This window comes from Taudactylus pleione, unplaced genomic scaffold (genome assembly GCF_031769625.1).
Source record: "Taudactylus pleione unplaced genomic scaffold, aTauple2 ptg000005l, whole genome shotgun sequence".
In the NCBI taxonomy this organism is placed as follows: Eukaryota; Metazoa; Chordata; class Amphibia; order Anura; family Myobatrachidae; genus Taudactylus; species Taudactylus pleione.
In genome coordinates this window covers 3,451,558-3,476,113 of record NW_028284408.1, presented here as the reverse complement: position 1 = coordinate 3,476,113, position 24,556 = coordinate 3,451,558, and the positions used below count along the sequence as shown (strand labels likewise).

Here is a 24,556-nt window from a genome sequence, read left to right as displayed (position 1 = left end):
TTTGCCCAGATGTAATGCCCGCACAATATTGGTGGCGTTGTCAGATATCACAAATCCCCAGGAGAGTCTAAGTGGGGTAAGCCACTGGGCGATGATTTCCCTCAGTTTCTCTAAGAGGTTGTCGGTGGTGTGCCTCTTACTGAAACCGGTGATATACAGCGTAGCCTGCCTTGGAACGAGCTGGCGTTTCTGAGATGCTGCTACTGGTGACGCTGCTGCTGTTGCCGCGTAAGGTGATACATCTACCCAGTGGGCTGTCACAGTCATATAGTCCTTAGTCTGCCCTGTTCCACTTGTCCACATGTCCGTGGTTAAGTGGACATTGTGTACAACGGCATTTTTCAGGACACTGAGGACACTTTTTCTGACGTTTCTGTACAGTCTCGGTATCGCCTGCCTAGTGCAGTGGAATCTAGACGGGATTTGGAACTGGGGACACACTACCTCCATCAATTGTCTAAATCCCACTGCACTAATGGCGGATACCGGACGCACGTCTAACACCAACATAGCAGTCAAGGCCTCAGTTATACGTTTTGCTTCAGGATGACTGCTGTCGTACTTCATCCTCCTCGCTAAGGACTGTTGGAGGGTCAATTGTATAGTAAAAGTAGTGGTGTTCCTACTTCCTCTCTGGGATGATGAACGACTCCCATCAGCAGCAACAGCAGCAGCGGCAGCAGTAGGCGTAGCAATGCAGGATCCTCCGGAGGAATCCCGGATAGGAGAGTCAGTCATGCCAGTGACATGGCCTGCAGGACTACTTCCGATCCTAAGGAGGAAGTTGACGAGGAGGGAGTTGACGGTGTGGTTTGCAGGCGCTTGGATACAACAGGACAACGGGATTTAGGTGTCCCTGGACTGCTTACGGTCTTAGCCAAAGTTTCTGAACTTGACAGTAACTTTTTATGAACGCGCTGCAGGTGCCGTATAAGGGAGGATGTTCCTAGGTGGTTGACGTCCCTACCCCTACTTATTTCACCTTTACATATGGTACATATGGCAAGACATTTGTTGTCCGGATTTGGATAGAAATATTGGCAGACCAAAGAGGTGGAATGTTTGGTCTTCTGCCCAGGCATGACCGTGATGGGCTTTTTCATCCCACGGACAACAACTGTCTCCCCCGAAGCCTGATTTAAACATACCAAATCACCATCAGAATCCTCCTCGCCAACTTCCTCCTCAGCGCCAGCTACACCAGTATCCTCATCCTGTTGTACTTCAACAGTGACATCTTCAATTTGCATATCAGCAAGTGGACTGTGGGTGCTCCTTTCAGCACTTGCGGGGGGCGTGCAAATGGTGGAAAGAGCCACCTCTTCCCGTCCAGTGCTGGGAAGGTCAAGCATCGCAACCACCACCACACTTGGACTCTCCATGGGGATTTGTGATATCTTCTTAGAAAGCACAGTTCTTCGCTGTGCTTTTGCCAGCTTAACTCTTTTGATTTTTTTAGTGGGAGGAGGGCTTCCATCGTCATGTGAAGCTGAACCACTAGTCATGAACATACTAGGGATCGACCTTAGCCGTTCCTTGCCACTCCGTGTCGTAAATGGCATATTGGCAAGTTTACGTTTCTCTTCAGCTGATTTAAATGTTTTTTTCAAGGTCATTTTCCTGAACTTTGTCATTTGGGATTGTATGTGCCCTCTATTATGACATTGGGCATCGGCCTTGGCAGACGACGTTGATGGCATGTTATCGTCTATGTCATGACTAGTGGCAGCAGCTTCAGCACTAGGAGGAAGTGGTTCTTGATCTTTCTCTATTTTATTTTTATCGGAGAAAGTTTGGTCCTCCATTTATGTTATATCGATTTGATATATACGTGCGGCTAAACACAGAAAATATTTTTTTATTTTTGCTGGAGAGTAGTGCACTTTGTGGGTTACACCATCCTTTAAGAAATGAGCCAGCCGGCTCTTTACTTATGGGACACAGGCGTACGCTTGGCGCTGCTCCTTTGTTGATGCACGTGCGGCTACTGCGCACACAATTCACAAACACAGAAAATTTTTTTTTTTTTGGTTTGGAGTGTACTTTGGGGGTTACAGCACCCTTTAGCGGTCAAGCCAGCTGGCCCTTTACTTATGACACAGGCGCACGCTTGGCACTACTTTGTTGATGCACGTGCGGCTACTGCGCACACAATTCACAAACACAGAAAAAATATTTTGTTATTTGGTTTGGAGTGTACTTTGGGGGTTACAGCACCCTTTAACGGTCAAGCCAGTCGGCCCTTTACTTATGACACAGGCGCACGCTTGGCACTACTTTGTTGATGCACGTGCGGCTACTGCGCACACAATTCACAAACACAGAAAATATTTTTTTTTATGGTTTGGACTGGAGTGTACTTTGGGGGTTACAGCACCCTTTAACGGTCAAGCCAGCCGGCCCTTTACTTATGACACAGGCGCACGCTTGGCACTACTTTGTTGATGCACGTGCGGCTACTGCGCACACAATTCACAAACACAGAAAATATTTTTTTTTTGGTTTGGAGTGTACTTTGGGGGTTACAGCACCCTTTAACGGTCAAGCCAGCCGGCCCTTTACTTATGACACAGGCGCACGCTTGGCACTACTTTGTTGATGCACGTGCGGCTACTGCGCACACAATTCACAAACACAGAAAATAATTTTTTTTTTGGTTTGGACTGGAGTGTACTTTGGGGGTTACAGCACCCTTTAACGGTCAAGCCAGCCGGCCCTTTACTTATGACACAGGCGCACGCTTGGCACTACTTTGTTGATGCACGTGCGGCTACTGCGCACACAATTCACAAACACAGAAAATATATATTTTTTTGGTTTGGAGTGTACTTTGGGGGTTACAGCACCCTTTAACGGTCAAGCCAGCCGGCCCTTTACTTATGACACAGGCGCACGCTTGGCACTACTTTGTTGATGCACATGCGGCTACTGCGCACACAATTCACAAACACAGAAAAAATATTTTGTTATTTGGCTTGGAGTGTACTTTGGGGGTTACAGCACCCTTTAACGGTCAAGCCAGCTGGCCCTTTACTTATGACACAGGCGCACGCTTGGCACTACTTTGTTGATGCACGTGCGGCTACTGCGCACACAATTCACAAACACAGAAAATAATTTTTTTTTGGTTTGGACTGGAGTGTACTTTGGGGGTTACAGCACCCTTTAACGGTCAAGCCAGCCGGCCCTTTACTTATGACACAGGCGCACGCTTGGCACTACTTTGTTGATGCATGTGCGGCTACTGCGCACACAATTCACAAACACACAAAAAATATTATTTTTTTAGCACTTGGGGGGAGCACCCCTGATGGACAGAGCACCCCCTGGACAACACTACAGCACCCCTTTAGGACTGGGACACTGCACAGGACTTTGGAGTGGACACAGCCCCTATGGAGAACTGACTGCACAACACAGTCCAGCCAGCCCCTATGGACTTTGAAGTAGTGGACACAGCCCCTATTAACAACAGCAGCACAGCACAACACAGCCAGCCCCTATGGACTTTGAAGTAGTGGACAACAGCAGCACAGCGCAGCACAGCACAACACTACTCTGCACTACACTACACTACACTACACAGCCCAGCCAGCCCTAACTCCCACCCTCCCTCTTCACTGTCCACAGCCGAGTGAGAAAATGGCGCCGACGCGGGTACCTTATATAGGATCCAAAACCCGCGAGACCCGGAAGGCGGGATGATGACGTTTTGCCTCGATTTCAGATCCGAGTCAGGCGGGAAAAGTCGAGCCGGACTCGGATCGGCCTCGGATCGGGGGGGCTCGGATTTCAGAAATCCGAACCCGCTCACCCCTAATATATATATATATATATATATATATATATACACACACACACACATATACAATAAAAGGTCATGATAATTATAATTATCCATTTTCATTTTAGCTATACTTAGTTTTACCTTTTTTTATGATAGATATTGTAGGGTGTAAACTTTACTATATTATTGTCCATAAATATGTGTTCTAATTTTTATTCTCATTCTAGCAATCTCTTCCCAATCCACAATTAATTTCTTTGGACACGTTACATAGTTATCTTTCCAGACAGACGTATTGCTAATCTTTTTTGTATTTACAGCATCTGACATTCTGTGAGCCCTGGTAAGTTGCAATCAGGGGATGGAGTGTTTTATGTACTACCTGTAAAAGCATTAAAGCTGAGCTACAGTATGAAAGGTAAGTGGTTTGAAATGTTCTTCCTAGGTTTCAACATCAGGTTACACTTCGTATAACTCTGCCTAAAAGCCTGATGAGAGAAAAAAAAAAGACGAGAGAAATCGACTCATCTAGAATCAGATCATAATGTTTTTTAGGTTTTGCTGCCACATTAGTAAACTAGTCATTTAGAAATATATATATAGATTAAACAGTTAAGATATGAGTATTGTACATATTGGCAATAATGGAACAGCAAGCAGCCAGCTGCTAATGATCAGCTAATTAGTGAGATGTCTGTAGGGATAAAAGGAAGTAGTGATGAGTACTGTAGTTTCATTTTACTTTAACAATAAAGAAAGTACTGAGATCCCAAATGAGTTGCTGTTAAACGCTAGCCAGGAATGCTGAGTGAAATGATTCATCCAAATATGGTTCAGTGTCTCATTCTAAAACATAGACCATGCTACAGTGATATATAGTCATCTTTTCTTCACATTGCTCCCAAATTGGCACTAGGAAAATAAGGACAGGATGAGCGCATTACTTCATAAAGGGCTTCTGACTAAAATGGACCATAGTCTGTATGTGTGTCCATGTTCCATGTAATAGGGAACATACATTGGGGTAGATGTATGAAGCCCAGAAACGGTATCAGCGCACGTTAAGTGCGCTGATACCGTTTCTCCCCAATGTATGATCGGGGGTCAGGGCGGTAAATGACAGGGGCGCTATGCGCCCCTGTCATTATCGGCGCTGCTATCTACAAGATAGCAGCGCTGATAGCCTGGGCTATGTACGAACGGTCAGATCGTCTGACCGTTCGGCCGGCTGTAGCTGTCGTTATCGACAGCTACAGCCTGGCGATAGCCTATCCCCACAGCAGGGACAGCGCTGTCCCTGCTGTGGCAGCTACCGGCTTCAGGGCTGCACGCGGGGATCTCGCGATACTTGCGAGATCCCGCGCATGCTCATTGGAGCCGGCCGGGCCTGACACACATCGCATCAGCACTAGGCTGATGCGATGTGGTCTGTAGCAGGTAGCGCCGGAGGGGGGAGTTAACGCTCCCCCTCTCCGGCCGGTGAGATGTTCACACATCTCACCGGTAGTGCTTCCTGCTTCGCCTCGGTAAAGAGGCGAAGCAGGAAGCGTTATAGCGGCACTTAACGTGCCACTATAATACATCTACCCCATTGTACTGTAAGCTCCACTGGGGCAGGGACTGTTTTGAATGACTGAAATACTGTATTCTCTGTAAAGTGCTGTAGAATATGTGGGTGCTACATTATATAAATAATTGTTAATAAATAAATAAAATAATTGGTAAAATAGCAACGTGTTTGGGAATTTTCCATGTAGTTTTTTTTTTGTGGTGCCTGTGCTTTTTTTCTTTTTTTTTTTTTTTACAGGTGTTGGTTCTCCAAGTACCAGAATGCTCTGGAAGCCATTAAATTTGGACATGAGGGCGCTTGCCGGCACCTATAGATTTCCAACAAAAAACACATTTATTCTATTAATAACCATTTTTTTTTAAATAATAATTTTTTTTACACAAGGTGCCGGGCCTGAAAGCTGCTAGTGCAGCTATCTCGACAGTCAGAGGCACCTGAATTGTTTCACAATTTTTTATGTTGCAACTCTAAAAACCACTGTGTTCCGTGTCTGTGTGGGCCCCCTCCACTATCGCACAGTACCAGAGTCTACTGTGCATGGACCCGGCCAATGGGAAAATGTCCGACATCACTCTCTTTTTTTTCTTTGTGAATAATTTTATTCAAGATTCATAGATGTACAAGAAAGGTAACAAAAGCAGTGGTAGCAATAAAAAGAATAATAAAACAAAGTGTCATATTTGATTCAAAGTCAAAGGCACTGAATCTATTTTTTAAGTTAAGAAAGAGCCAGGAGAGGAAAGAGGGGGATATCTAGGAGGGCCCAAAGTGTCTATAAGTAGTGTTCATTCTAGGGCAGGCAGGGCGCCTGTCAGAAAAAAGCAATTCAACGCGCTTCTGAAAAAGGGGCGTGGTCACTGAGAAAAGGGGGCATGACCTTGAGATCCACCCCCTTTTAATCACTGTAGCGTTTTCAAATCGGGCAGGAAGCGGCACCCTGCTAAAACAGCCTAGCGGGGACACTAACACTGGATTCTAAGGACTTTGGACCTCATTCAGAGTCGGTCGTTGCGGCCGCATGGTCGTATGCCACCGATGTTTGCTAAACTGCGCATGCGTAAAATTCGCAATGCGCATGCTCAAACTAGCTATTATGATCAGAAATTGCTCTCTCCTTCAACTTGGCCAGGTCGTTAGTTTGAGTGACAGGATGAGGCGTTTGTGGGTGGTAACAGGGGAAGGTGCTTGTGAACGGGGGAGTGGAGATCCGAACGCAGGCGTGCCTGACTATGCAAACGGCGTTTTATGAGAGTGCATAATTAACTAAGTAGTGTCATGGCACATGTGACAAGGGCGGTTTTTACACTGACTTGATCGTAGTGCTTAAGAGAGGGTATGGCCAACCTTAAGGTCTACGAGCAGCTCCGATGATTCCCGATTAATCCTTATATGCCCAGAGATGACGTGTAATGCGAACGAGAAGGGGGCGTTTTTTTAGTCTTACGGCCGCATCCTCCCCTCGCTCGTCCAGCTAACGATCTCATCTTAACGACGCAACTTGCGAGTGCTTCATCTGCATATCCGTCCCCTTTTACCTTACGACATTACTCTGAATGAGATTCTTTATCCTGACCCCATGTTTAGACAGATAAGCTCTTATTTCTTTTAATTGTGTACACTTGATACTTAATACTTACTATTTTGCCTACTATAATAAATACACCTTTATCCATAGGTGAGGAATTTTTTTAAATGTGGGCTTGTGCTTTGGGACGTATGCTTCCTTTTTCGATTTTTGTTGTTAATTACTACTAATAGCCTACCTCATTTGAGACAACTAAAAGATGAAATAGTATATACTATGTTGTTTTCTTTTTATATCTACATAATGAATGCAAAGATTTGATATTAAAAAAATACTAATAAGTTAAGTATTATATATCGATACTAAATTTCAATCTGTATTTCTTGGACTCTCAAAAGTTCTGTTAGACGCACCAAGCAATCTTAATTATATACCTTCACAGTTCATTGATTGGGAACTGACACCCTACACCTAAAGGCCCCATACATCAGCAATTGATTGCAGCAATCGTGCAATTTGCAATCGATTGTGTATATCAATTGTGGAAATTCTGCAATCTGCAATCGATAGAAAAAGGGAAAGATTTGTATACACAATCGATTGCAAATTGCACAATTGCTGCAATCAATTGCTGATGTATGGGGGCCTTAAAGAGAGCATATTGTGGGCACTTTATAGTACCAGCTGTAACCTATTTGATTAATTGATTAGTTTTCTTCCAGTAGATAGTACAAAGTAGGGTAAAGGAAGAGAAAGGGGAAAAAACAAATCATGTAAATGAAGCAAGCTATCCAAACTCAGACTGTTGCAGACTAAATCTAAGTAAAAAAAAAACATATATACTGTGACAAAAACACTGGGTAGCTGTCAATGGGAGATATACAGTCAGGTGCATAAATATTGGGACATTGACAGAATTTTCATATTTTGGCCTCTATTCACCACCACAATGGCTTTGAAATGAAACAAACAAGATGTTCTTTAATTGCAGACTTTCAGATTTAATTTGAAGGTAATTACATCCAAATCAGGTGAACGGTGTAGGAATTACAACGGTTTCTATATGTGCCTCCCACTTTTTAAGGGGCCAAAAGTAATGGGACTATCAACTCAAAAGCTATTTCATGGACAGGTGTGGGCTATTCCCTCGTTATTTCATTATCAATTAAGCAGGTAAAATTTCTGGAGTTGATTCTAGGTGTGACATTTACATTTGGAAACAGTTGCTGTCGACTCTCAATATGAGATCCAAAGAGCTGTCAGTATCAGAGAAGCAAGCCATCATTAGGCTGAAAAATCAAAACAAACCCATCATAGAGATAGCAAAAACATTAGTTGTGGCCAAATCAACTGTTTGGAACATTCTTAAAAAGAAAGAACGCACCGGAGAGCTCAGCAACACCAAAAGACCCAGAAGACCATGGAAAACAACTGTGGTGGATGACAGAAGAATTATTTCCCTGGTGAAGAAAAACCCCTTCACAACAGTTGGCCAAATCAAGAACACTCTACAGGAGGTAGGTGTATATGTGTCAAAGTCAACAATCAAGAGAAGACTTCACAAGAGTGAATATAGAGGGTTCACCACAAGATGTAAACCATTGGTGAGCCTCAAAAACAGGAAGACCAGATTAGAGTGTGCCAAACAGCATCTAAAAAAGCCATTACAGTTCTGGAACAACATCCTATGGACAGATGAGACAAAGATCAACTTGTACCAGAGTGATGGGAAGAGAAGAGTATGGAGAAGGAAAGGAACTGCTCATGATCCAAAACATACCACCTCATCAGTGAAGCATGGTGGTGGTAGTGTCATGGCGTGGGCATGTATGGCTGCCAATGGAACTGGTTCCCTTGTATTTATTGATGATGTGACTGCTGACAAAAGCAGCAGAATGAATTCTGAAGTGTTTCGGGCAATATTATATGCTAATATTCGGTCAAATGCTTCAGAACTCATTGGACGGCGCTTCACAGTGCAGATGGACAATGACCCGAAGGATACTGCAAAAGCAACCAAAGAGTGTTTTAAAACTAAAAAGTGGAATGCTATGCAATGGCCAAGTCAATCCCCTGACCTGAATCCGATTGAGCATGCATTTCACTTGATGAAGACAAAACTGAAGGGAAAATGCCCCAAGAGCAAGCAGAAACTGAAGACATTTGCAGTAGACGCCTGGCAGAGCATCACCAGGGATGAAACCCAGCGTCTGCTGATGTCTATGCGTTCCAGACTTCAGGCTGTAATTGCCTGTAAAGGATTTGCAACAAAGTATTAAAAAGTGAAAGCTAGATTTAGGATTGTTTAGTTTGTCCCTTTACTTTTGCCCCTTAAAAAGTGGGAGGCACATTTAGAAACCGTTGTAAGTCCTACACCGTTCACCTGATTTGGATGTAAGTACCCTCAAATTATATCTGAAAGTCTGCAGTTAAAGCACATCTTGTTTGTTTCATTTCAAAGCCATTGTAGTGGCGAATAGAGGCCAAAATATGAAAATTCTGTCAATGTCCCAATATTTATGCAACATGACTGTATATGCCCCAGGTTCCTAGCTTCTGTCTGATAGGCAGTTAGCTAATTAGCTACCTTGATTGCCAGACCACCTGTGAGAGTATGATAAGAGGTGGGTCAGCTTCTCTAATCAATCTCTCATTGGGGAGCAGGTTAAAGCCTACAGAGAAAGAGAGACCAAGTGCATAGCACCCCTAACCTGATCTTGCAACAATATAAAGAACGTAGCATTAAAAAAATAAATAAACACAAATGACAGAAACTGAATCACAAACCGGATGTAGTGACATCTGCAGATGTGGTAATTTAAATAATAAAAACAGAAAGAGGCACACACTGTAAAAAGCCAAGCCATGCTACAAAAAGGGAACCAGGTCTGCAGATGAGATAGATATTATCCAAGGACAATCAGTCTACCGAAGCAAACCTGCTTATCTACCAAGGATTAGACCTTAAAAAGAAACATTGTACACCTGTAGGGAAAGTTAGGCAAATCTTCATGGTGGAGGAGAGTCTCGGGTTACTCGTTTGGAGGATCGTGACCATTCTGGAGCAGGCACTCTCAGTCGTTGAAGTTTGGGAGACAGCTGAGGAGGGAGGGACCAGTTCTGGAAGAATACCAAGATTTTCCAGCAACTCTTCTTGACCTTGAAGTGTCTTATTCTCAGCAGATACTTGCAGATGAAATGGAAAACACAACCTGTATTTCAAATCATGTAGCTGGAGGATTCTTGTGATGGGTTGAAGGTCCTTCCTTTTTTGTACGGTAGAAAGTGAGATTCTGAAAAATTCGAATGTACATATCATGAAAGTCTACTGTGGAAGCATGACGAATAGCCGATAGAATTTGCTCTTTTGTTCTATAGTAATGGAGATGTACAATTAAGTCACAAGAATTTTGGTCCGTTATGGGTTTAGCTCTCAGAGTTCTATGGGCCTGATTCAAATGCAACTGCATAATCTCACGGATTGCAGTTGCTAAAATATGCTAATGCCTTCCAAAGCATGTAGATGTGTCCATATACATCTATACTCCGTGCGCTACACATAACGCAGGAGCTCCGTGTGACTTGGTAGCGCCACGCGTCGCTTTGCGCAACTTTCTACCTTCAAATGTGTCTTATTCACACAGTGATGCGAATAGGACGCACAAGCAGCTTCTGCTGATTAAAATTATATATGGCATGCCTTTAATCTGTGTGCAACTGCGGGTGTATCTGCATGAAAAATGCTATGTTACAGAGTCAGCAGCTGACACTGTAACATAGCGTTTCGCATGCAGATGTACCCACAGTCGCACACAGAATAAAGGCATGCCGCTTATAATTGTAATCAGAAACTGCTTGGGCGTCCCATTCGCATCGCTGTGCGATTAAGATGCAGTTGAAGCTAAAAATTTGAACGAAAATATGCTCAGCGCTACCGAGTCATGCAACGGCATGGCACAACTAGATAGGCTGTTTAACGCGCAAAGAAGCTAGATGTGAGGACACATCTGTACCCGAGCATAGAGAAGCCCACATCTACTTTCTCATATACGTACGACAATGTGCAAGAGCGTAAAAATCGGTAACAACAACGCGCAGTAGGCAGTCATGCAGCATGTAAGTCAAGTTTGACAACCGCAAACACTGCAGCTCTCCTGTCACGACTAATTTATACATGCCCAAAAAACAGCATTTAAATGGTGAGACTCGCTTGCATTTTTCTAACCATCCCCCCCTCTCGTTACCACCCCGAAATGCTAACCAGCTGTCGCTCACTTTACGAGTGGGTACTGTGTGCGTGCGTAATCGCAATGCAATCGCTGCACATGTGCAGTGCGGCATTCGTGCCTGCACATTAGCAGACAATCGCTCAATCTGCGTAAAAATCTCCATCATCATAAAGGTGTCAGATATATCAGGAAAAATATGCCAAAAAGCTCAGTCAGGAAAAATGTTCACATTAGTAACTGTTTCAGAGATGTTACGTAGCTTTAAATTGTTGCAGCAGAATCTATTTTGTAGATCTTTTTGCTCTTCTTTCATATATTCAAATTTCCCAATCCAGAGATGCTTGAGAGCAACTGAGGTCATCGTTTTTTTTATCTCCAAGGTGTAATTTCTTAATCAGTGGGAGGAAATTTCCAGTTTTTCACTTTGCAGTTCTTGGTGGAAAGACGCCTCAATACCACTAATTAGGTTCCAGACTAATGCTTGAGTAGTTGGATCGAGTTCCATCTTGGATGGATGAGAAGAACTAGATAAGTCTGAATGGTCTGGTGGCAGAGAAGAAGTAGCAGACTTCTTTGATGAAGCGAAGATAGGAGTAGTGTTGATTGATACAGATGTGCCCACATACATCTAGCCTCCTTGTGTGTTAAATAGTCCTTCTATTTGCTTACGAAATGCTACGTTACAGCCACTGACACTGTAACATAGCAATTTGTATGAAGATACACACGCAGTTGCACACAGAATATAGGCATGTAGCATATCATTTTAATCAGCAGAAGCTGCTTGTGCATCCTATTCGCTTTGCAACTAAGACGCATTGGAAGGCAAAAAGTCATACGAAAAGACGCTACAAAGTCACAGAGCACTCACGCATTATGTGTAACACGACTTGTAGTGCACGGTGGGGAGGTGGGGACCCTACCAATAACAGGGTCTGAGGGGAGGTGGGGACCGAGGGGAGGTGGGGACCCTACCAATAACAGGGTCCCCCGCTCCTGAGCACCCCAAACCTGGGGCTCCTCCCTGCTCCCCTGGCCGGTGGGTGCAGGGGTAATAGTGATAAGAATAGATGTATACTATTGTTTTTTACAGTGGGACTACAGGTGCCAGCGTGCCTGCCCTTTGGCACTTGTAGAACTACAAGTGCCAGCAGGAGGCCGGCACCAGTACCCCCACTGTAAAAAAAATAGTGCAAAAAAAACCAGTACACACACACACACCGTGTAAAGTATAAGCTTATTACACACAAAACACACACATACATACTCACCTTGTCCCCGGTGATCGGTCCACTTCTCCAGTAGTAATCTCCAATTATCCCTAAAAAGATCCCCAAATACTCACCTACCTCCTGGTGCAGGTCCTCTTCTCCAGTAGAGTCCTAGCCATACAAAAATAACAAACCGACTTACCTTGGACCACGGATAGTGAAGAGATGTGTTTCTACATACATCTCTTCCCCGGCAATGACGGAGATCTCGTGGGTTCCGTCACTTGCCTGGCTTCCAGCCAATCAGAGGCAGCTCTAGAGTAAGTGGCGGATCATTGGCTGTGAGCCGCGTGGCTGTGAATCAACAGCCACTAGGGTCACAGCCAATCAGCGACCAGTTCGTCTAGAGCGGGGATTACTTCTGGAGAAGTGGACCGATCACCGGGGACAAGGTAAGTATGTATGTATGTAAGTGATTTGTGTGTAATAAGCTTATACTTTTTACAGTGTGTGTCCTCTCTTTTTTTTTTACATCGGCGGTACCAGTGCTGGTCGCCTGCTCGTACTTATAGTTCCACAAGTGCCAAAGGGCAGGCATGTTGGCACCTGTAGTCCCACTGTAAAAAACAATAGTATACATTTATTCTTATCACTATTACCCATGCACCCACTGGCCAGGGAAGACCCCCAAGCTTTATCCCAGACCTGGGGTGCTCAAAAGAGGGGAGAACTCCTTAAATTCCCACCTCCCATGGGATACCTGGCCTGGGCTGACTAGTTTGGGGTGTTAATGCTTTAGCCAGGGGACCCGATTAAAGGGTCCCCTGGCTGAGGCATTACACTTCGGCTACTTTGAGCTCGTGTTGGTTTTAAAAATACGGGGAACCTCACATTTTTTTCTAGAGCCCAGTGCAGGTTCATAAAATACAGGGGACCCCTACAAATTTCATCTCCCGTATTTTTATAACCAGGACTGGCTTCCAGAGCCTGGGACTGGTCATGCTATTGGGGGAGAATCCCATGAATTCTGTTTTCTATTTTTTAAATATTTTTTTAACAGAATACACACATGCAGCCTGCACGTATCTCTCTGATATGTGCAGGCTGCAAGTTCGGTTGTGTTTGGCTCTGATATGTGCAGTAGCAGATTCACACCAATGGGCCTGATTTAGCATGGATCGCATTTGCAACCACATATGCAGATCGGCCGATGGTGCGCACTGTGCATGCACCGCAGTGCGCGTGCGCAGGTTAGCATTGTGATCGCACTGTGGTCACGCATGCAGATAGAAATCCATAGCAGAATAAGTGTCAGGACATCAGCGTTTGGGGGTGGTGATGGAGGAGCGGTCGGAAAAACGCAGCCATGCATGTCCGTTGAACGTCATTGCATGGGTGTGCATAAATCAGCCACTGCGATGGCATATCCGTGCGACAAGACTTGCAATTTCTGACTTTGAGATCTCTAACGAATGTGAAAAAGCGGTAGTGGATGTCTCTAAGCTGGCTGAGCGGTTGCAAACATTAGCATATTTTCGCAGAAGAACTGTGGCCTTGATTCAGAGCTAGACGCTCTGACAGAGCGCTCGCTCTGAATCAGGGCATCTTTTTTTTTTTTTTAAGGAGCGGCCTCCTGGCCGCTCGCATTGCTATGGGTTGCCACCCACAGCTAATGCGAGCGGCCAGGATGATGTTCGTGATGGTCAAGACCATCGCGACCATCAGGCTTGCGACGAGACCCTTGTGGTAGTGGCCGCAAGCCCCAGAGAGCTTTCGGCTCAAACAGAGCCGAAAGCTCCCCCAAACGGTAGGCGTTCTCATGGGAACACCTCTGTCTTGGCAGCCACCCCCCAGCCCGCCCACCAAATGGGGGGTGCTGTCACTCAACATCGACAGCACGCCCCCTTTGGTGCGAGACCCGGCGCGACGGATTGCCCGTCGCTATCCGGGTCTTGCGCATGCGCACGACGGAGCCGGCTCCGTCATGCACATGCGCTCTGGGCCACCATCGACCCGGTTGCGAGTGCTCAGCGCTTGCGACCGGGTCTGAATCAGGCCCTGTGTGCGTAATCGCAGCTGTGATCACAATAACGATCCATGTTGAATCAGGCACAATATGTAAAATATAAAATGGGGAACGTGTCTGGAGACTCTAGGTGGTAATACATGATGGATAGCAATTTGTGAAGAAGGCAAACAATATGTGGCTGCATGAGAAATAGTGAAGGAGGCCTCTTCTAGTACTGTAGCAGGTGAGGGAATCATGATACAAGGCAGCACTGGGCACTGAATGGACATAGGCAAACAGAGTCTAAGGGCATGATTCATTATGGATTGCAACTGCCACAGCATACGCAGATCAGTCAATGATGCGTACTGCGTATGCACCGCAGTGCATGTGCGTGAGTTGGCACTGCGATCACCTACACAGATACAAAGCCATCGCAGATTAATGGACGGGATGTCAGCGTTTGGGGGTGGTGACGGGGGAGTGGTAGGAGAAACGCAGGCGTGTCAGTCTGTTTGAACACCATTGCATGGGTGTGCATAAATTAGCCACTGCGTCGGTATACACAGCTTGAGTAAGCACTACGTGCGAAGAGATTAGCAATTTCTGATTAAGGTCAACCTGTTGTAATTGAGCGTGAGGAGCCAATGTTACTCAATGTTCCCGATGTATTCGCAGGACTGCAAGGTATTACGAATGTGCAAAAGTGGTAGTGGGCATCTCTATGCTGGCTTTGTGATTGCAAAGATTAGAATATTTTCGCAGCAGGTCTGCATGCGTAATCGCAGCTGTGATCGCAATAGCGATCCATAATGAATCAAGCCCTTCAGGCACAATAAAGTGAGGCAGGCAGTGGTACTGGGAGGCGTAGAAACCAGGGAGTATGTGTAGGAGCCCCCATAATTGTTATGAGAATGGAGCACCACAGCCAGAAGCAAAGATTCACCACAATCTCAGAGCAGTCCTGTAAACCAGACAGCAGCCAACCAGGAGACAGCAGGTGACGAGTCCCCAGAGAGGCAAGCTGCTTGATGTGGAGGTGGGAGGACGACACAGGAGGAGAGTAGCTCACGATGAATCAGGTCTTCGGGAATCACTAAGTCCCAGTACTTGCAGGCTGTAACTTCCAATACAGCAAGAGGAGCGCGTGCTGGAGTCTCCAGCAGAGTCCATTAAGAGGAGTTGGAAAGGATGTGTCACCTGGAGCCAATGGTGAAGAGGCAGCTTGACCTAAGCAACATTAGCAAGATGCCGGACCTTGTTGGCTGCAGCAGGTCTCAAAAAGCTCCAATGCCAGTATCCTAAGCAGCTGGGAGGGGCCAATGCCATTTTTCCTGTGATTTCTGTGACACTGGCAGAGAGGTACTGTAATTATAGTCTATGAGTGCAGGGTGTGCGGTGTGGGCTCCTCTGGGACCATTATAGAAACATCTATGACTGGAGGTTATTTTATTGAGTACAAAACAGGTGCTTTGTAGGCAGAAGCACATTAAATTATCCATGTGTTCAATTTGTGCAGGTGAGTCTTGACTTCTACCTGGGCACATGATAACTGCATTTGCAGAGGAGTACCAGTTTGCATAGGCTGATTGTAGTAGTTGGGTGGAATAAAGATATTTCTAGTGAAGTACGGTGTAGGCGCATCAATATTTCTCATATACAGAGCAGTCCACATGCAAGATTTCAGTTTACACAGCAAAAGTATTGAATTGAGTCAAATGGCACATTTATACTGCACGCAAGGAACAGCTCAGATTGGTCTTGTCTAATACTTTATATCTCCATTTTGAACTCGACCTTGGACAGATCAGAGCAATTACATGGACAGGCTAAGCAATTTATTACACTGGAGAATGGGAGGGACATGGAGATGTACACACTGGTGATTAGGGTGGGGGAAGGGGCACAAGGAGACGTACACACTGGTGACTGGGGTAAGGGAAGGGGGACACAGAAATGTACACACTGGTGACTGGGGGAAGGGGGACATGGAGACGTACACACTGGTGGATGGGGTGAGGGGGACATAGAGACGTACACTGGTGATGGTGTGGGGAACATGGAGAAGCACACAATGATGAATGGGGGGGCCTGATAACGTACACTTGTGACTGGGGAATGAGGACACCGGTAGGTGGGGAGAGGTGGATATGGAGAAATTCACACTGCTGACTGGGGGAGGGAGACATACACAATGGTGACTGTGGGGGGAGCACATGGAGACACACACACACTGCTGGTGGGAGGAGGGGGACATGGAGACACGACACAGCTGGTGGGGGAGGGGGACATGGAGACATACACACTGCTGGTGGGGGGAGGGGGGCATGGAGACACACACTGCTGGTGGGGGAGGGGGCCATGGAGACACACACACTGCTGGTGGGAGGAGGGGGACATGGAGACACGACACAGCTGGTGGCGGAGGGGGACATGGAGACATACACACTGCTGGTGGGGGGAGGGGGACATGGAGACATACACACTGCTGGTGGGGGGAGGGGGACATGGAGACACGACACAGCTGGTGGGGGAGGGGGACATGGAGACATACACACTGCTGGTGGGGGAGGGGGACATGGAGACATACACACTGCTGGTGGGGGGAGGGGGACATGGAGACATACACACTGCTGGGGGGGGAGGGGGACATGGAGACACACACACTGCTGGGGGGGAGGGGGACATGGAGACACACACACTGCTGGTGGGAGGAGGGGGACATGGAGACATACACACTGCTTATGGGGGGAGGGGGACATGGAGACATACACACTGCTGGGGGGGAGGGGGACATGGAGACACACACACTGCTGGTGGGAGGAGGGGGACATGGAGACACGACACAGCTGGTGGCGGAGGGGGACATGGAGACATACACACTGCTGGTGGGGGGAGGGGGACATGGAGACATACACACTGCTGGTGGGGGGAGGGGGACATGGAGACACACACTGCTGGTGGGGGAGGGGGCCATGGAGACACACACACTGCTGGTGGGAGGAGGGGGACATGGAGACACGACACAGCTGGTGGCGGAGGGGGACATGGAGACATACACACTGCTGGTGGGGGGAGGGGGACATGGAGACATACACACTGCTGGTGGGGGAAGGGGGACATGGAGACATACACACTGCTGGTGGGGGGAGGGGGACATGGAGACACACACTGCTGGTGGGGGAGGGGGCCATGGAGACACACACTGCTGGTGGCGGAGGGGGACATGTTGACACACACTCCTGGCAAGGGAAGGGGGACATGGAGACATACACACTGCTGGTGGGGGAGGGGGATATGGAGACACACACTCCTGGCGGGGGAAGGGGGCATGGAGACACACACTCCTGGCAGGGGGAGGGGGACATAGAGACACACACTGCTGGTCGGGGGAGGAGGACATGGAGACACACACTACTGGTGGGGTGAGGGGGACATGGAGGCACACACACTGCTGGTGGGGTGAGGGGGACATGGAGACACACACACTGCTGGTGGGGGGAGTAGGACATGGAGACACACGCTGCAGGTGGGGTGAGGGGGACATGGAGGCACACACACTGCTGGTGGGGTGAGGGGGACATGGAGGCACACACACTGCTGGTGGGGGGAATGGAACATGCACATGGAGACAAAATGAGTTCTGAGGGGGGACATGGAGACATACACACTGTTGGGAGGGGGGACATGGAGACACACATACAGTGAAGAAAAGAGAGCAGGGACAGAAAGGACAGAGGGGAGAAGGAGCACAGCACAGTGCAATCACACTTACCTTAGAGCAGGTGGCCAGTTGTGGGTCTTCCACTGCTCCTCCATGCTGGGGGCGAGGCTAAAGGTGATGATGTGCAGAAGGTATCACTGTGCCCTCCTCCAACTCCTCATCAGCATTCAGCGCTGGTGGCTCCGCTTGCCTTCACACATCTTTCAGTCTTGCAATTATTGCACTGCTGCTACTGCTCTTGTCTGTTCTGTGCATCATCTGCTATTTATGGCCAACATTATACTCTTCACGTTAGTGCCTAAACCTAACCCCCCCTCCCCGCACCCTCAACCTAACCCTCCCGGAGGGGTCCCTAACCCTAACCTACCCCCCTAGTGCCTAAACCTTATCCCCCCTTTCTCTAGCCTAGCTTCCCTAGGGAGGTGCCTAACCATAAGTCCCCCCGGGGGGTCCCTAAACCTAACCCCCCCATCCCCGGCTACATCGCTACTTACCTCCGGCGCTGGACGATCGGTACGGCGTCCTGTCGGGGTCCCGGCGTCGGGATTAACATAGGCATCGGTATTTCGACCCTTGTGGTAGGGTCTCGTCTGCCGCAAGCCCTGGAGTGCTTTTGACTCTATCAGAGCCAAAAGCACTCCCACTGACATCACTTGTGATGTCAGTGGGGCCGGCCCTATACGGTAGGCGTTCCCATGGGAACGCCTCCATCTGGCTAGCCACGCCCCCGGCATGCCCACCAAAGGGGGCATGCTGTCACTCACCATCGACAGCACGCCCCCTTTGTAGCGAGACCCATAGCGACGGCTTGCCCGTCGCTATCCGGATCTCGCGCATGCGAACGATGGAGCCGGGTCCGTCGTGCGCATGCGCACTCGCCCAACATCGACCCGTTTGTGAGCGCTCGCGAGCGGGTCTGAATCAGGCCCTCAGTCCTCAGGACCCCACACAGTTCACGTTTTCCAGGTCACCCAGCAGGTGCGCAGGTGTATTCAGTACTCACTGACACATTTTAAAAGATCCACAGGTGGAGCAAATTATTTCACTTGTGATTCTTTGAGATGACCTGAAAAACATGCACTGTTTGAGGTCCTGAGGACCGAGTTTGAGAACCTGTGTACTAGACTAAAGCTGGCCACACATCTAAAGATTATCTGTCCAACCAGCCAACTAGTTGATTGGTTGGAATGAAAATCTGGTAACGCATGGGAGTAACTGATGATCATCAATTTGCTCCCAAACGCCAGAAAATGGACAAAAACTGTTGTTTGAACAAATTGTTTAGATCAAACATTTAACAAACTTGTCTGACGACCATTTTCATCTGTTTCCTGGCATTTAGGAGCAAATTGCTGATCATCAGTTACTCCCATACGTTACCAGATTTTCATTCCAACCAATCAACTAGTGTGTGGCCAGCTTAATCTGTTTTAGCCAGGGCTGTATGAAGCTGATGAAGGGAATGTAATCAACTACAATAACATACCTCCCAATAATGGGAGATTCAGAATGGGGATGGGTGTGTGACTACGTCATGCTAGCATTAAAACACCATTTCTTTGCTGCAAGCTGTCAAGGCACCTTCGTCCGCTGCACGTGGGCAGGATAAACACCTCCAAACCTCTCGCAAAGTTACACAACTGTGCTGATTGTGGGGCAGTACCCTCAAATTGGGACAGTTGAGAGGTTTACAATAAAGAGTTGCAATACAGAGAACGCAGCTTCCTTTTGGTTCTCACACTCATACATGTCTAACAGCGATAAATATGTGCTACAGAAGTTGAAACTGTCACGTAAAGGCTAGCATTCATTGGTGATAATGCTGCCTTATCTGAGCGATGATAAAAAATCTAGTTTTAGGACCCAGATTGATAACATATCGTTCTCAGCTATGCACTAGACTATTAGGTCTCGGTATAATCTGATTACAACAGTAGTTCCCAAACTTTCTTGAATCACGGTGCCATAGAGTATCAACATTTTGTTCATAACAACCCTTGGACAAAATTTTATTGTTGAAAAATTTGACATTAAGCAAATTTTGCTAACTTGTCATCCTCATGCCGGGTACACACTGAGTAACGGGCAGACATATCATACTTCCAGTACACATTAGAACAAGGTAATGAATGACGGAATGATCCCTCGTTCCAGCCTTCATTACCTGCAATGGGGTTGCATGCAATATCGTCCAGTTGGATGTGCAGCACAGCCGACCAGACGATACCGAATTCGACCACGGGAGCGTGCACAGTGGCCATACACACTGAGCGATGCAGCAGATATGTCATTCCGATTCAACTGGAAACGATATATATTGTGCCGACCGTCTCAGTGTGTACCCAGCTTTAGGTTCAGTTGTGTGGTGGTTGCGCTTCTGTTTATCTACATATATGTTATGATTGGCAGCCACCAGCTCTGGTTTTCCTTTTTACATTGACAATTATTTATTTAATTTGGTCCTAGACCAGCAATATGTGGCACCCCTGCAAGTGCTGCAGCACCCAATTGGGGAACCACTGGACTACACTATAGGACATATTCAATTAGCTACGGTAATTTTTTATGTTTACTGCAGCTTGATTTAATGCACCTACCGCGCTGTAATTTAAATTAGCGCGTCTATGCATGCTGGAAAAAGTACTTGCGCTGTAATTCTGGCTGTTAATAGCCGTGTGGAGAAAAATGGGAAAATTAGTCTGTACCTTAAAAAGTGCAAATACATTTTGGCTAACAGTATAGATGTCTATTATACCCCTTTTACACCTAAATTCCGGGTCTGACCCGGAGTTGGAACAAAGTTCCTATCCGGATCAGACCCGGAATTTTGCCGGCGCTGACTCGGGATATTCCCAAGTCAGCGCCGCTCACACCGCAGTCGGGTCTGCATAGACCCGGCTTTTGCGGAGTGAAATTGGCGCTTGGAGATGACGTCATCTCCAAGCGCCACTGAAGCCGGGCCAATCGGCCGGCTAGCAGCGCACTCCAGGTCTTCGTGACCCGGAGTGCGCTGTTCCCATAGCAGGGTTTCACGGGCTACGCCCATGTTAAACCCTGCTAGTTTCCTGGGTTGGATTGCCGGGCGATCCAACGCTCTCCCCTTTTACACCAGGGAGCTGCCCGGGTTAACCCTTCAAAAACCCGGGTTTTAGCTCCGGTGTAAAAGGGGTATCAGTGTCAAAAGACAAAATATTTGGGGCTCTTTAAAGGTTTAAAATGGCTGATTTTTGCATTTTTTAATAACAGTTTAAATATGATGGAAACAAGTTTTCTGCAAATAAATGCTCTAAATTAATATGGGGTGCATAAAACTATCTGTAAATTGATTTGTGTCATTTTGAGCAACTTTTAAAAATGTGTTAAAAGCATACTTGTCAACTCTCCCTGCTTGTCAGGGAGACTCCCTGAGATAGTAGCAATCTCCCTGACTCCTGAGGAGTCTAGCTATCTCCCTGACTCCCTGAGGAGTCTAGCTATCTCCCTGATTGCACCCTAATCCCATTATGAAGCACAACACATAGATATATACATTCAAATGGGATCAATAGTATTATTTCCCTGCACTGGTTATAAGGCACAATGATCCGTGGCGTTTCATGAGAGGAGGGGGCCCGTGTGCAGTCTCTGTCACGGGCCCGCTCCTCTCAGTCTGGCGGCCGGTAGAGCCCTGAGCGCGGCCAGCGCCGCAGTGATAGACTCTGGGCACTAGAGTGTGTCCCAGAGTCTACAGCGCATGTGCGGCAGCCATTTACCCTGTACTGTGCAAGCGCAAAAAGACAAGATAATGGCCGCAATTCTGTGGGACTCGCGTCATTTAGCTCTGCCCCGTTAATTATGCGTAATCACGTTGAATTCCTGTGAGAGGCGGGGCTTAATGGCGTGATTCTGCCAGCCCTGCCCCCAACTCCGCCTACCTGCTTCACCCCCCGGCTTTCTCCCAGTGAGGAAGATTCAATAGTAGGCAAGTATGAGACAAGTATGGTTGAAAACATGCCTGCCTACTCTACTGGAACAGCTGGGAGTCTCTCAAAAATTGGGTAGCACACCCAGCCTCCTGCAAGAGTGGGCAAGTCCACTGGAGCCGACCATATAACCCATCAGGACCACCCACAGCTGGCCACACACCACTGCAGCTTCCAACTTCCGGTGCAAAAGTGGGCGGTTCGGGCGGAGATTTGCACTAAATCACATCATTGTAGTCCTACCCTGTTTTATAATGCCTGTGATATCGGCACAGTATAATGGAATGCATACCTCCCAACGTTTTTCTGGGACTGTCCCGCTGTCCCGCCCGCGGGCCGCAGTGTCCCGCGGTGGGGGGGGGGAAGTTGGGGAAAGCACAAACCGCTGCCCTGCATAGCAGAGCAGCGGGTGTGCAGGAGGAGAACAGATGCCGTGCGTGGTGCCTGGGGGCTGCCCAGCAGCTCGGAGAGTGCTGGGCACGCCCCCAAAGTGACGAAAATGGGGGAAGCCAAGAGGCTCCGCCCCATTTTCAATTGACTCCGCCCTGCCCCGAAAAACATGCCCCCTTTCCGGGTGCTTTCGGCGCGCACACTGTCCCTCCACCCTTCATTGAAATGTTGGGAGGTATGGGAATGCAGGGCCATGATAACGCAATCGTGCTGCCACAACCTACCACACATCCCACCTGTGACACTGAAAAAATACCTGTAACTCCCATCAGCAATTTTAACAGAACCTGTCCCATCCATTACAACACCTCCCATATACCTAACCACATATTTTAACCCATTATTCTGCACTTTGCAGGATATTACCCCAAATTTTTTTATTTATTTTTTGACTTAAATGAATATAATGAAAATTTAATTACTGCCTACTTACTCATTATGGGAGAGGGGGTGTGCCAGGGCCATACTTGCTTACTTTTAAAAAAGCATTTCAGAGAGATTGTGAAAGCAGCACCTATGAGCATGATGGTAAAGTGGGCGTGTACTGTTACATCTGAGAGACGTGTCATAAAATTGATTTCCATCCAAATGTAAACGAGACCAAAAGCCGTTAGTAAGATCTATTTGTTGATGAAAACACACTGATACTTTTCAGAAAATGCATGTGTCCATAGGGATCATGGAGGTAGATGTAGGAAGCCCAGAAGCGGTATCAGCGCACGTTATGTGCCCTGATACCGCTTCTCCCCGATGTATGATTGGGGGTCTGGGTGGTAAATGACAGGGGCGCTATGCGCCTCTGTCATTATCGGCGCTGCTATCTACAAGATAGCAGCGCCGATAGCCTGGGCCGTGTATGAACGGTCATAACGCATGACCGTTCGGCCGGCTGTAGCCTATCCCCACAGCAGGGACAGCGCTGTCCCTGCTGCGGCGGCTGCCGGCTCCACGCGGGGATCTCGCGATACTTGAGAGATCCCGCGCATGCTCAGTGGAGCCGGCCGGGACAGAGACACAGCGCATCAGCACTAGGCTGATGCGCTGCTGTCTCTAACGGGTAGCGCCGGAGGGGGGAGTTAATGCTCCCCCTCTCCGGCCGATGAGATGTTCTTACATCTCATCTGTAGTGCTTCCAGCTTCGCCTCGGTAAAGATGCGAAGCAGGAAGCGGTATAGCGGCACGTTAAGTGCCGCTATCATACATCTACCCCATTGTGCCTTATAACCAATGCAGGGAAATTATACTAATGATCCCATTTAAATGTTTTTTTTTTTTTTTTATAAAATAGCTTCTAATGGGGTAAGGTGCAATCAGGAAGACTGCTACTGTTTCAGGGAGAGTTGACAAGAATAGCCAGGGGTTCTGAAGCTAGTCCCTTAGCTGTTTTTCCAAAGTTTTCACCTGCTCAGGGAGAGTAAAACAGTTGTGTTAAATTCTATTGAAGGTTATCGTGGGCTAACTAGCGTGGTTATTTGGATAGCAAAATGTATATATATATATATATATATATATATATATATATATATATATATATATATATATATATACATACACACATTTTTTTTTTCACCTGCAGTGATAATAATTTCTCAATATGTCACCTGGTTGCTTTAATGCGTGTCAGACAATAATCCCGGTATCGCGACATTTTAACTTTTAATTTCTTGGCGACTTGCCCTTGACTGTCATGGCGGCGCTGGAGCCTCACAACCTTCGTCGCACTGTTTTACGTCACGGACTCAGCGCCGGTTGGCTGGTCGCACAGGGGTCAATGACTGCCCGTTTGCTGGCAGTTCCCTGTCACCCATTGTTGTACCTATCGTCATAATTAAGCGACGTGCGTGGCCAGATGAGGTGTCACCGATCCCGGACACCCGTTTATTGATGAGCAGACTGACTTCTGCAGTTAGCGAGACCGGTGTGTACCCGGTCATAGGAGGGTAGTGCCGAGAAGAGCGGAAATGGCAGACGTTACAAGTGCATCCCTGTGCCAGGAGGAAGGATGGTAAGACGCGGCCTCACACACATTCACAGGTGCCAGAGCACAGTCCTGTATATGTATGTATATATATACATGTATATATATACAT

At 47.2% G+C, this 24,556-nt stretch overlaps 1 protein-coding gene across 1 annotated transcript in view; it reads left to right on the top strand.

Moving 5' to 3' along the window:
* The first annotated feature begins 24,166 nt into the window (after nt 1-24,166).
* Nucleotides 24,167-24,556, top strand: part of TDRD3 (tudor domain containing 3) — a 243,208-nt gene continuing 242,818 nt past the window's right edge. Inside the window, exon 1 of the mRNA XM_088481163.1 lies at nt 24,167-24,471. Coding sequence (XP_088337289.1) covers nt 24,428-24,471 — 44 coding nt within the window. The 5' untranslated portion in view covers nt 24,167-24,427. The remainder of the gene's footprint in view (nt 24,472-24,556) is intronic.